Below are 14,358 nucleotides of genomic sequence, written 5' to 3' on the forward strand. Positions count from 1 at the left end.
GAGGGAGAGAGGTTGAGGGTGGATGGAGGAGAGGGGAGAGGTTGGGGATGTGGAGGGAGGGAGAGAGGGGAGGGGTGGATGGGGAGGGAGAGAGGGAGAGAGGTTGAGGTGGATGTGGAGGAGAGAGGGAGAGAGGTTAAGGGTGGATGTGGAGGAGAGGGGGAGAGAGGTTAAGTGGATGTGGAGGGAGAGAGGAGAGAGGTTGGAGGTGGATGTGGAGGGAGAGAGGAGAGAGGTTGAGGGTGGATGGAGGGAGAGAGGGAGAGAGGTTAAGGGTGGATGGAGGAGAGAGGGAGAGGTAAGGGGTGGATGTGAGGGAGAGAGGAGAGAGGTTGAGGGTGGGTGTGAGGGAGAGGGAGAGAGGTTAAGTGGATGAGGGAGAGAGGAGAGAGGTTAAGGGTGGATGTGGAGGAGAGAGGGAGAGAGGTTGAGGGTGAATGGAGGGAGAGAGGGAGAGAGGTTGAGGGTGGATGTAGAGGGGAGAGAGGTTGAGGGTGGATGGGAAGGAGAGAGGGAGAGAGGTTGAGGGATGGAGGGAGAGGGAGAGAGGTTGAGGGTGGATGTGGAGGGAGAGAGGGAGAGAGGTTAAGGGTGGATGTGGAGGAGAGGAGAGAGTTACTGTAGGTTAAAGGGGTATCTGGGTTCTCAGCGTGTAAACAGGAGATATTATCAGACCAAAATACTGTTTTTCTCATTAATACTTTCACTTGTAGAGGTTCACATATTCTTTTAATAACTTTCTTCACTCTTAACTAGTGTGTAAACAAAAAAACACGTCACTCAACCGTTGAAGAGAAGGTTGACCAGGGTAACGCGCCCCACACACGACACTGATATAAGCTTACCTCTGATACACTACTTCAGTATCGTCTTGTCGGGTCACATAAAGAGGTGTTGGAAGTTAGCACGATACTGTTTTTTGGAACGTGTGTGTGTGTGTATCCGGAACACTTTTTTGGGGACACACACACACACACACACACACACACACACACACACACACACACACACACACAACTTCACAAATGCTAAGATAGACTTGGTCAAATCAATAGATGACCCAGATAGAACAGGTCTCCACCGAGAGTTACCATGACTCGTGGGTGGTGGAGGAGAGGAGGTGCTAAATTCTGTGTAAACTCCTAGGAAGACTTGCCTTTTGTCTGTGTAAACTCCTAGGAAGACTTTTCCTTTGTTCGTGTAAACTCCTAGGAAGACTTGCCTTTTGTCTGTGTAAACTCCTAGGAAGACTTGCCTTTTGTCTGTGTAAACTCCTAGGAAGACTTTTCCTTTTGTCTGTGTAAAATTCCAGAAGATTCTGCCTTTTGTCTGTGTAAACTCCTAGGAAGACTTTTCCTTTGTCTGTGTAAATTCCTAGGAAGACTTGCCTTTGTCTGTGTAAAACCCTAGGGCTTGCCTTTGTCTGTAAACCCTAGGAAGACTGCCTTTTGTCTGTGTAAACTCCTGGGAAGACTTGCCTTTTGTCTGTGTAAACTCCTAGGAAGACTTGCCTTTTGGAATATAGACCGTCTTGTGTATGTATTTTATCTATGTACTCGTCTGTGCATGGATACTAGATTGACTTTTTTATGCATGTAAGTTCATTTGTTGTTTCTGTACGAGATGTTTGAGATGAGGACAAATAAGTACTTAAGGTGAGATAAATTGATTCCCCCAAGAATATCAGAATTATAAAGGAATCGTAGCTATATTTAATAACGTCTGCTGAAGGTCACACTCATCCTGGCCATCAATAATATCCTATCAAACTTTCATATCAATCCACAAGTTGATTTTTTGAAGTTACTGAAATATAAACAGTTTATACAGACGGACACTGAACTGATATACACGAGGGGCTCTTTTTTTCTGCAAAATTCACTCAAATAAATGTGAATATTGAGCAATAGAAGTCATAGATTAAGCACTAGCACCTCAAAAATTTCGAGCACCATTGAGTGAAGAGCACCTGTGAGCCTCCATCACACGGGGCCACCACTTATCTCCTCCCCCTCTCGTGTACTGACCCGCACCTACGATTTTAATCTCAGGTCTTTTTAAAATTCTTTGAAATATTTTAATCCAGTTCGCCATTGATGTATCGGTCGTTCTGTGATAATTTCAGCACTTCGTTTTATTTTTTTCTGTCAGTCTTTCGTCAGTCATTCAGACAGTGGTACAGCAGAAGCAATGGTACAGTTACAGACGCAGGTACAGTTACAGACGCAATGGTACAGTTACAGACGCAATGGTACAGTTAGATACACACGACAGTACAGACACACACACACACACACACACACACACAACAGAAAAAATAACACACACTATAAAACAGGTACACACACACACACACACACACACACTATAAAACAGGTAGACACACACACACAGTAGAACAGGTACAGCACTATAGTACAGGTAAACAGTAACAGTACAGTCGCCTGCACTTATACCTGGTACAGTGGCTGGCGGGTTTTGTGAGATATGGCAGAAATTTGTTTGTTAACCTCGTAGTATATTGAGGTGAATGGGCATAAACAGTCCCTTTATATGGATCAGATAGCGGTATTAAGAAATGATTTCTCTATCCAAGAAGGGAAAACAAAATGAATTTCTCAGTCAGTGGGATTCTGGATGAGTTTGTGTCTGTAAGCGCGACTCGGCAGGTCTCAAACAGCGCTGCCAGTATATTAGCGGAAGTGTGTCGTCTTTCACTGCATGTATGATCTAAATTATTTAATACCTAGTGTCCTGTACCTAAAAGGGGAAAAAAAATATCTCATAAACATTTTGATAATTATCCTTGGTTAACATTTTCAGCCATAACTCTATGTAAGTACTGCGTCTGTATTTTGTTGGTTTTTTCTCCGAGGCCAGGAAGGTTAAATATGATCTGCTGTCCTTAGTTGCAGAGTCATTAACTAGATATGATAATTTGCCAAATTTGACCTGAAAATGACAAATTTATCAAGTCTGCAAGTCATTATTACATCACCTTATCTTGTTCATATAGGTCAAGGCATCCATCTGCTTCACCTACGTCATCGTCATGCCTCAGCCACAACACTTGTACTATATAATTACATCTTTTTCAGCGTCTCAGCAGCGGATGAGTTCGACCCTGGGTGGCGTGGGTTCGAATTCTGGGAGCGGTGGCCACAAGTCGACGCCCCTCACCATGAACCACCTACTGAGAGGCAAGAAGGCCCTCACCTCTAAGACCCGGCGGGTGGTACCAAAGGGCGTCATCCCTGTCATCAAACCCAAGAAGAAGGTGAAACTTGAGCCTGTGCCTAAATGAACCTGACGTAACATAATCTAACCCAACTTAACTTATCCACCTGACATCACATAACTTAATCTAACTTAACCTGAATTAACTTATCCATCAACTTACCCCAATCCAATATAACCTGAGGTAATCTATCTATGTCCTTAATTTGTACATGTGCCTAGCTTACTCAAACATACCCATAATCTAACCCAATATTAATATAATCGAACCTAGCCTCACCAAAGCTTACATACCCGTAACCAAACCCAGACCTAACCTAACCTAATCTAACCTAACCTAACCAAATTTTGCAGGGAACCGATAAACTCAACCCCCAAAAAAGACAATATTAACTTCATGTGTTATATTCAAGGAAAGGAAATGAAGAACTACCATCTGTCAGGTAGAAATTAATGAACTGTTATTACTGTACTTCAGCTTATGGTTGGGGGGTCACATGGTAGGTATTATTGTTGTTGGCAGATCAGATGACCTCTACTGTATTGTACTAAGGGGAAAGATTTACGTAATTGGAATGCAGATATCAGGTTATCTTTTGTTCGGGTTGAAAAGGTGAAACACTACACACGGCTTTGGTAGAAAGATGATAGTGCTCGTTGTGTATTTTGTGGTAAAGATAACTGTTTTTGTTTTTTTACTTGGCCAATTTAGGGGTTTTTTTATGAGGGTCGGGGAGAGAAAATATGTATTTTTTATCTTATACAGTTATAGTTACAATAGGACTTATTGTGTCTTTCAAGCTTTCTCCAGTTATAATGGTGTCCAGAATAAAAAGGCAAAACACACACACACACACACACACACACACACACACACACACACACACACACACACACACATGCGCACGCACACACACACACACACACACACACACACACACACACACACACACCTCTTGCAATTATTTTCCTCCCTTTCCTTTGACTTAAACATACAAAAATAATTGGTAACAAATGATGGTTATATTCTTTAGTAATTGTCTGGTGAACTAATATTAGAACTATTGGATTTATTGTAAAAAAAAGAAAAGAAGGTAGATTCAGGATGTATCAGGACCTAGTGATCTCTTTTTATTTTACTCCATAAATTAAATCACCTGAAGATTATTCCATCCCCAAGCTTATTTCACCTGATGATTAAACACCCTAATACTATCTGGAGGTGGGTTAGGTTTGGTTAGGTTAGATTTTATTTAAGAAGATAGGTTTGATTTATATTAGGTTAGGTTAAGATAGGTTAGCATCAGTGTGTTTAATCTTACATTGAAATAAGGAGGGGATTGATCTTCACATGTTCCCAAAACTTTACAGAACCAAACACATGAATTAGTTTTTATTTGGTCATGTTAAATTTTTAAGTAGTTCATAGTACAGTATTAATATTTCACTGGTGACCCACAGGCTGAACGGAAACTGAGTGACTCGACTGGCACACGATCTACCCCACAACAACAACAACCACAACAACAGAAGCAACCACTACAGTCTACAGCATCCTTCCGCAGCCCCCACCAGACCCTAAAGCGGCTCCCGGGCAGCTCCCAGGCTCCTCCTAAAGTGGAAACTCTCCATTGGAAGGACACCCCCAGGAGGGACCGGCGAGCCTCCCTACCTTCTGGAGTCAAGTTACTAGACGGCACCACACCAAGCCTGGGCACACTCGGGGTTCCTTCCGAGATGGGCGAGGAGATTTATGGTAGAGGAAAAATAACTGCCTTCATTAAGCTGAGAAAAACTTTATCCATTAGATGCCTCTATACTGTACAGTACACCGTTTCCCACTACCCTGTAAGGTGGCCAGAGCTGAGTTTCCTCCAAGGCGTCTATTATCTCTACTAACACACTTCTCTCCCACATACTTTGTACTCATTTCACAATAAAAAATAGAACGGAAAAGATATATTTTAAGAGATAGACTGCAGCGCAATCCAGTTATGTTCATCGTCTATGTCTTAGTCAAAGTCTTCCCCATCACCTGATGTTCAGAGTAATGGACAAGATTATTTTAAAACATTCTTTTGGAATGTCAATTTAATTAAGGCTCATCAGAAGAAAAAATGGGGAGCACTTCTAAAGGAAATCAAAGTCATTAATTTTATCTTTTCAAGTCTTTTCACGGTTAATGCAGCATAGTTGGTAAAGACCAAACACACACACACACACACACACACACACACACACACACACACACACACACACACACACACACACACACACACACACACACACACACACTACTACTTTGCTGTCACTCGGAATCAAGTATGACGATCATCCAGTTATAATACAATGATATGAGCCGTTTTGGCTGCCCACCAAAATTCATCGCCATTGTGAGGCAACTCCACTATGGCGCACACACACACACACACACACACACACACACACACACATTTCCTTCATTTCCTATCATCCATTCATAATTAATGCTGCAAAAGATGTGCTTTGTTCTGATCTTACTTTCACAACAAAGCTACAGATCTGGTGTAACCCCGTCATCTTACACAAGTCTGCATCACCCATCAACAGTATAGCCATCCCCTTAAATTACTCTGCTCATTTACACACACTCCTTCCTCCTGGCTATCTGTCCCTTCCCTTCTCGTTCTGGCTCCATCCCATTCTTCCGTCTCCTTCCTGGCCTTTCAATCTCCCTCTTACTAGTTTTCTCAATTCCTGTTTTCTTATCAGTCATGTCCTTTTGCCTCAATACAGTAGTTGGCTTTACCGCCCAGCCAATTCTGCTAGTCTTTATTTATTTTAATTTTTTTCCACTATTTTTATCAATCTTTGTATTCACTGTAATTACCTGAAAAGTGCCAATACCATTTCTCTCTTCTTTTTTTTTACAGTACAGTAGTTCCATTATTCCTATATCTCATTTCCTTATTTATTACAATAATACATGTAACTGGGAGAATTTCATAAAAGAACCTTTTAAAACTTGTTATTGTACAACATAGAGCTATAGGACCTGTGGTGTAATGGGTCAGCATGCTTGCCTTGTAAGCGAGCAGACCCAGGTTTGATCCCCGGCCAGGGTGAAACTATGGGCAAGTTTCTTTATGCCATTTGCCTCTTTCTACCCAGCAGTAATTGGGTACTTGGATGTTAATCGATTTGCTGATCATATACCGGGGCATGGTTAGCCAATGCAGTTGGCGAGCTGTCCGGTCTTCTCGAACTATTCCTTGATACTGGGTCATGCAGCTCATTAACACAGTTTGTGGTTGTTGTTAGCGACAGCTTCTACACCCAAAACAAATTGACACCTAGGTGGCCCTTGGGCCGGCCATCCTCGTTACACGAGGAGCAACCTTTTCCATAACAAGCAAGGGAACCTGCATCGACAGTTTAAAAATTGTAAAAGTGCTAATTTACTCTCCCTTATCAAACTTTATCACTCTGCAGTATTTATTAACTATTGTATTTGTAATATTAAAATTGTGTCTCATACTTATATTTTCCACAGATGACGATGATGATGGTAGCAGCACCTCTACCGAGTTGTGTGATGACGATGAAGAGGAGGACAAGCTGAGTGACCTGGAAGCTGATCCATCCGCAGAGCCTCGACCTGCCACCACCTCCCCACGTCTTGAGACAGTTCATGAGAATGGCAAGGCCAAAGCAGAATCCAAAAAATCCCAGACAGAAGAAATGGATCAGGATAAAAAACAAAAACCAGTAGCCAAGGATTTATTGCTTCCAGTATCGAAAGTACAAGAAGATCAAGCAGGAGGTGGTTCTCAAGAACAAGAAAAACCAGAAACAGTCTTAACTGCTACCCCAACAGAGACAGTCGTACTGGAGTCTAAATCTGAAGATCTTAACTCTACTTTGAAAGAACAAGAATCTGATGTATTCATGGCAACAGATCCTCCACTTTGGGACTTTAAATCCATGGGAACAGGGATCCCTCTGGAAGACCTACTAGCTGGGAAGAATCTAACAGCTGCTGAAATCATTGCGAGGTTTCCATTTCCTAGTGATGTTAGTTTTATGAAAGAGAGTTCAGAAGGATCTAGTAAACTCAGTAGTCAATCAAGGCCAGGTATTAAAGGATCATCCCCATCTAACACACAGCACAATGTAACACCAGAGAGGTCACCAGTGGACAGCCCTATCCCAAGGATCTCTTCACCAGAACCTGGATATGAGTCCTCCCTGACAACGAAGCCATCTCCGAATGTATCCCCTTCTAAGTCACTTTCATCAACACCATCTCCAAGAGGCTCTCCCAGTAGCAAAGCATCCAGATCACCCAGTAAGTCCCCTGCCCTCTCCCCATCACAAAGTCAAGATCATCAAGGATTTACTAAGTTGTCCCTGGTGGAGCTACCTCCTGTTTCTACCTCCGACACCACACAAGATGTCTCTCTCATCCCTCCCAAGTCTCCTAAGATCACAGTTGAGGATGAAAAGAGTAATATATTTGAAATTTTCACTGGCCATCCTAATTTTATTAGCTCCCACCTAAAGCCATGTGAAGCAGAAACATATATTAGTTTCCAAGTTGATAGTGCTTTAGAAAGTACTTCGTTTAAGGGTGAGATATGTCCTGGTCTTCCCGTGCATCCCAAAGATAATTTGGTGAATGGTGCAGGGGATGTGATAGTCACATCTGAAAAAGAGAGTTTAGTAGAGGAAAAAGACCCTGTGTTATCAGTGCTTCCTCTCACATCTGATAATCTGGAAAAGAAATGTGATGATCCAAGGGACAGTGAGTTATATCCAGACAGTACTAAAGAAGAGTTCACTTGGCTCCAAGAATCTACTAATGGAAGTGATGTAAGCATTGCCGACAGTGACTCTACTACACAAAACTATTCCCTAATCCCAGAATCAAGAGTGTTTGATGCCATTTGTCAAAGATTAAAAGAAAATGTAAAAACCGAGTCAGATATTTCAGAAGTTCAAACAGATTTTGCAACGAAGTCAGGATTTTTGTGCCTTACAGAGACTACAGGAGACAAACAGACAATTGGTAATGATGAAACAATGTCAGATACTGTGGAAAAGCTGGAACCACTTGTTGGAGATGTCAAAGTAGAAACAGCAGGTGATGATGAAGAGTTGGAATTACCTGTTCATGATATCAAAGTAAAAACATCAGGATGTATTTCACCAAGTATAAGCACCCCAACAGAAGCACTAAATACCAAGTCGTGGCTTTCTTCTCTCACCATGACTGTTAATAGCAACATGACACCATCAGCAACACCAGAGAGCAGTCCTGTTACACCGCTGTTAAAGGTTTTAGAGGATGGCTCTGAAAATATAAAAGTAACCGTGAATAGGAAAATAATTCCAACAACAGTTTCTGTAGAAAATATCAGTTCTTCTGTAATTTCAACTTCAGAAGCTGAATCTACGTCTGTGATTTCAACCGTAGACAGTGAATTTTCGATATTTGGAAAGACATACAGTAGTGCACCAGCTGTCACGGACGTTGTTGGTAGTGAGAGTTTTCTTACAAAAAAAATATTGGATAGTCTTGCTACATCAGGAACTATACCTTTGAATAACGGAAGTACATTTACAAGCACGACCCTAAGCAGTTGTGTCTCACCCACAACAACTGTTACTACTGTAGTTTCACCAGAACCTATTGATACTGTATTTACATTTCCACTTTTACCCACTGGACTTTCAACATTTTCAAATAAGATTGATAGCGAAATTGCTGTTAAGGGTGTTGAAACAGATTTTATTCCATCGGAACATATAGTTGGTTCAGGTTTTTCAGTGAATCTTCAAGATTATCACTTAGCGAAGGCACTGAAAACTGAAAGCTCCTCTCCAGTAGAGAAAGATGGGTTTCCTTCAGTAAAAACATTAATAGATTACCAAATTCCCTCTGTGAATAAATCTGATAGTAAAGAGTTCTCACCGACAACATCAGAAGAAGGGTTCCCAGGAGGTAGTGATCTGCCCATAGGTATAACGACTTCATCTCCCAGTACGTCTGTAACAGAAAGTGTTGGACTTCCTTCACTGAAAACATCAACTGATTTTCAGAGTGCCGAGGATAAACCTAAGACTGATAGGTCCCCACCTACAACAACAGAACCAGCCTGTTCATCCATAAAGAGTTTCTCGTTGGTTACTGGTCCACCCTCGTACATAACAACTCCGGCAACCAGTACCTCTCTAACAGAGAAGGAGGAGCTTCCTTTACTGACAACATCAACCGATTATCAGATTTCATCCCTAAATATAGCTGAAGTTAAAGACTTATCATCTATAACCACAAAAGAAGGGAGTTCATCCACAGTAGAGTTTTCATTAGCAACAACTCCAGCTACCAGTATCTTAACCTTCAGCATAGCACCAAATGGAGGAATGACATATTCAAATGTTAAAATTGATCCAGGAACTTCATACCCTACAGGGTTATCATCGGAGGAATCTTCGAAAACCACTGATACGATAATGGACCCTGACACATCTCTCGAGAATGAAATTTTGTCTCTAATTGGAAAAGATGAAGCAACATTTTCAGAAGCAGCTGTAGCGAAGTGTGATTATGATGAAACTGTTGAAGTACACAAAGACTCAAAAGTAGAGAGTAGACAATCTTCAGGACTCTCACTTGAGGAGAGAATATTAGTTTTGCTTGGTATGGATGAGAGAGTGTCAACAGAGTTGAAAAATGTTGAAAGTGGCTTACCTGTAACATCTCGGGACAGAATATTATCACCCATTACATCACCTGCTGACAGTAGTAAGTTTTTGCTGGCAGTTGAAGGTGAAGAAGAGGATGTATTTTCGGCAGAAAAATCAACTGATATATATTCATCCTTGATGACAACTCTTGAAGAAGGAACTTCATCTCCGGTTCCAACTTTAGACAGAGATTCGTCATTATCTGCATCACTTGAAGGTCGGATATCTTTATTTACAAGTGAGGTGAAGGAGGAGGGAGAAGAGGAGGCTGGTGCATGTAGTCGGCCGACTGAAGACAAAGAAGACAAAAACTCTGATGACTTGGAAGCAGAGGCAGAAACAGACTTTTTCAATGGCAAAGATCTCAGCTCAGAAGCGATTCGGCAAAGATTGTGGAAGGGTGTCAAGTCACTTAGTTTGGATGCTGACGTTACTCTTGATCCAAATCTATTTTGTTTCCTCATACAGCAGAGTACAAGACGGAAAAATATGAAGGGAGGTGAGAGGAAAATGCCCAAAAGAAGAAACAGCGAAGTAGCCCTGCAGGAACTAGTTAAGGAAAACACCGAAATTATTGAAAGAATTTTAAAACAAAAATCTGTAGAAGACTCCAGGTTTATAAAAACAAACACAGCTTCTAATATTCTGGTTGAGGGAATAGAAACTTTAGAAGAGGAAATGGAGAAGTCAAAAGATATACCACAATCCATTAAATCTGCTAAAGAAAAGAATGGAAGTGATCAAAGTGTCGAACCTCAAAGTCATAAAGTAATGAAAACAGTTCCAAGTGAAGTAGTGCCCACTGCAGCCACTAGTGAATCACATGAAGTGGCCTCTGGCTTTAGTACACGTGTGGGGGTGTCACGAGTAACCACACAAAATAAAGTCGTATCTCCTCAGAATTCTAAAACTTTCTTACCAGAGCGGAAACAGAGCGTCAAGAAGGATGACAGCGCCATTGCTATGAGCCCTACTAAACCTATCACATTTAACCCTTTCCCAACAAGGAATGTAGCAAGACAACCAAAAGAAATACCTGTTAAGTTAGGTCTCTATAGTCCCACTAAGAAAACCTCCGACAGTTCTCCATCTTAGAAAATACTTAGAAACAAACTTAATCCACTTTTCTGGGCAATTAAAAGTCCTTTTAGAAAATTTAATATAAACCTTAAAAATGCAGCTTAAATGTTTGACAATAAACCTATTAGCCTATCATTATTTGTACTGACGTCAAGAAACTTTACGTCATGGCATTACCAGAACTTTGTGATTAAGGGATACTGTAAGAGATTAAGTATAGTAAGACTGAGACATCACTATCAATAGACAAATATTTTTGAGGCACATTAGAATTTAAAGCTAGGATTAGGCATTCTAAAATGTATGTCATCAGGAACGGCATGGAGCATGGTAGGTTTCACTGCTATATTTAAAACATATATGAGTTAGCATTACATACACATATAAATATTGTTTTATTGATTTATACTTTAGTATGATAAGAATATGCAAAATATAATCTTTATTATGACTTTGACAGGACAAGAAAATTCATCTAAATAAATTCTGGTGTCACTATGTGCAAAAAGTTACTTAACAATTTTCAGAGGTAATTTAGTTCCTAGTGATTTCATCAAGGTGCAATGGATGTAATATATATTTAAGTCTTACATCTGTTGGTGGAGAGTTATATAACACAGGGACCATTTGGCAACATAAGTGTTGAACTGTATACAGCAGATTCTGAAACCCATCCCCTTATAACCTTATTAAGAGATCCACAGAGACCAATGCAGGCACAGAGGGTTTCATCTTAGTTTTCAGAGGTGTCAATAAGAGTAATAAGAGCTATTAGAGTTTGGGAGGGGGGGGGGGGGCAATCAACCATACCTGCTCCACATAAACATTTTCTCCAAGACTGATGTAACAGTTTTTGTGATGACTCCCATATGATGTCCTCATACAGTACTTTATTTTTTAAAGACAAATGTTGCCTCATTATAATCACTAATTATTGCCTTTAAACAGTGTGAGGTTTAGATGATCAGAAAAGACTTGATTAGTGTTTGTCCAAAAGACTAACATAGGTATTAGTAGTTAGTAAAGAAAACTCTTAATGGTCAGGTAAATATCTCACTAGGAATTTATGTTCTTCCCTTTGCCTCGTACTTCTCACTCATATATGCTGTACTTTTATTATTGTGATAAAACATAACGTTATCAGTTCATGAAATGTGAATGTGTATTGCTAAACAAGGAGAGTTGACAGTGTTCATTACTGCAGTTTGCACAAAGTTGATCACTGTTTTGTTAAAACCTTGATGTGAAATGACCTTTTATCCTAGGGGGTAAATGGTCCTACAACTTTGAAAAAAGACAAGAGATGTTAGCTTTGGTATTTGTACTATTTTGTTATAAACTCTTTATGATATGAGTGGGCGATGTCTTCCCATCTTTACTTTCATTAATGTGAATGAAACAGTCAGTACATTAGGGAATCACTGTGAGTTAAAATTATAACATTTTATTGCAACTGTGGGTTATATTTAAACTGTGTACAGATCCATCAGCTACTAGGATAATGTAGAGAGTGTAAAGGATAATGAGCTAAGTTATGAAAAGTACAGTCAATTATTTACCTGTTACTATACACTACATTTCAAAATTAATCAGCCCATTATGGCCCAAACTTCATTCATCTATATTGTCTTTCAGAATAACCTTGTACATGTCCTGTGTAATTCATATGTAGGCACAATGAGTTGTTTGAGTACAGGACGAGAACCCATTTTTTTTTTTTAAATCAACCATATACTGTACAGGAACACTTTTATGTTTTATATTTAATGGTCTACTTCTTATTTTAGAGAGCAACAGACTGTATTATTTAACATACTGTATACGTATACAAAAATTACTCGCTATAGATATATTAGTCGAAAAAATGCTATTACATTACATTATAAGAGTTAGCCGCACTTGTTTTAAGTTATCTTGCCAAATTATAAAATATGATGATAACAGTAATACATAAAATATGTATTAAATATAAAGAATAACAAACCTTGATCCGGCCTTCAATTTAAAGATTCTCAATCATTAATTTATTTAAAAATTATAGATGCTTCACTTATACCCACACAAGATTATGTTTTGTCTTCCTCTTCTCAGTTATAATCATTTAGACCTTTTGGAACAAATAAATCTTCAGCTATATATGAAACAGTCAGTTTAATACATAACAAAAATCAAAGAAGAGTCTTACATTTTTCACACATAATTTTTACATTCTACAGTACAGAAATGTTCCTTCTCATTGTTTTCACTGAGGCGCAGGGTGGCCAAAGTCCTGACTAACTGCCTTCTTACTTGATAAATAATATCATGCATATCCATCATATTTTGTTCTTCCTATTTATGTTCTCTTTCATCTTTCATAGCATGATATCATCCACTCTTTTATCACACATCTATTGTTTTATACAACTTCAAATAAAATAAAATAAAATACAGTATCTCCATGAGAGTGATAATACATTCTCCTACCTCATCGCCACCTTCAGCTGTAGCAGATCTTTAAAGAGACTTATCTGTTGGTAAATAAAGTACCACTTGCCTTCATCACCCTGTTGCCCAGTGTCTTCTGCACATCATGTATATATGAAGTGCTGAGTCTAATGACTGTTTTCATTAATGTCGATATAGTTTAATTAAATATATACTGTACATGATATTATAATTACAGTTAACTTTGGGTATATATAGTGTACAGTAAATGATATTTGTATGTTCACTTATACCCATATACTGTGTATATGTATATATATATATATATATATATATATATATATATATATATATATATATATATATATATATATATATATATATATATATATATATATATATATATATATATATATATATATATATATATACACACACACACACACAATTAGTAGTCTCTAATGAAGCACAACTGCTCTAGAAGGTTGCTCGTTAACCGAAAAACTCGTTAACTGAAACCATTGTTTCAATGGGTTTTTGGGTAATTGGTTCCAGCTCACCGAAAATTGCCTAAATTCAACAAAAAAGGTAGAAAAGTACACTTACTTTGAAGTGTGTATGTAGAAGGCTCCTGGATGATGATGATGATGATGATGGGAATTAGAATGGGGGTGGAGGAGAAGGGAGAAGAGAAGGCATTGGGGTGGAAGAGAAGTCACCCCATGGCGCCATTTCACCCATAAAATTTTAGTTCTCTTGGTGTAATTCAAGATTATTTTCTTTAAATCAACACTACACTGCATTATATATTGTCAATATGTAAAATAAATTTCAAAATGGCCAATAATTTGCTTGCAAACACAGAAAAAAAGTGTTTAGTTGAAG

The 14,358-nt window shown here is 39.2% G+C and overlaps 1 protein-coding gene across 1 annotated transcript in view; it reads left to right on the forward strand.

Annotated features, from left to right (window-relative positions):
• The window catches only part of LOC121867149 (mucin-3A-like), a 36,514-nt gene extending 22,744 nt beyond the window's left edge, over positions 1-13,770 (forward strand). The window contains exons 4-6 of the mRNA XM_042366900.1: positions 3,099-3,277; positions 4,699-4,993; positions 6,770-13,770. Coding sequence (XP_042222834.1) covers positions 3,099-3,277; positions 4,699-4,993; positions 6,770-11,061 — 4,766 coding nt within the window. The 3' untranslated portion in view covers positions 11,062-13,770. The remainder of the gene's footprint in view (positions 1-3,098; positions 3,278-4,698; positions 4,994-6,769) is intronic.
• The last annotated feature ends 588 nt before the right edge of the window (positions 13,771-14,358 follow it).

Source organism: Homarus americanus, unplaced genomic scaffold (assembly GCF_018991925.1).
Source record: "Homarus americanus isolate GMGI-L3 unplaced genomic scaffold, GMGI_Hamer_2.0 scaffold6317, whole genome shotgun sequence".
Lineage (NCBI taxonomy): Eukaryota > Metazoa > Arthropoda > Malacostraca > Decapoda > Nephropidae > Homarus > Homarus americanus.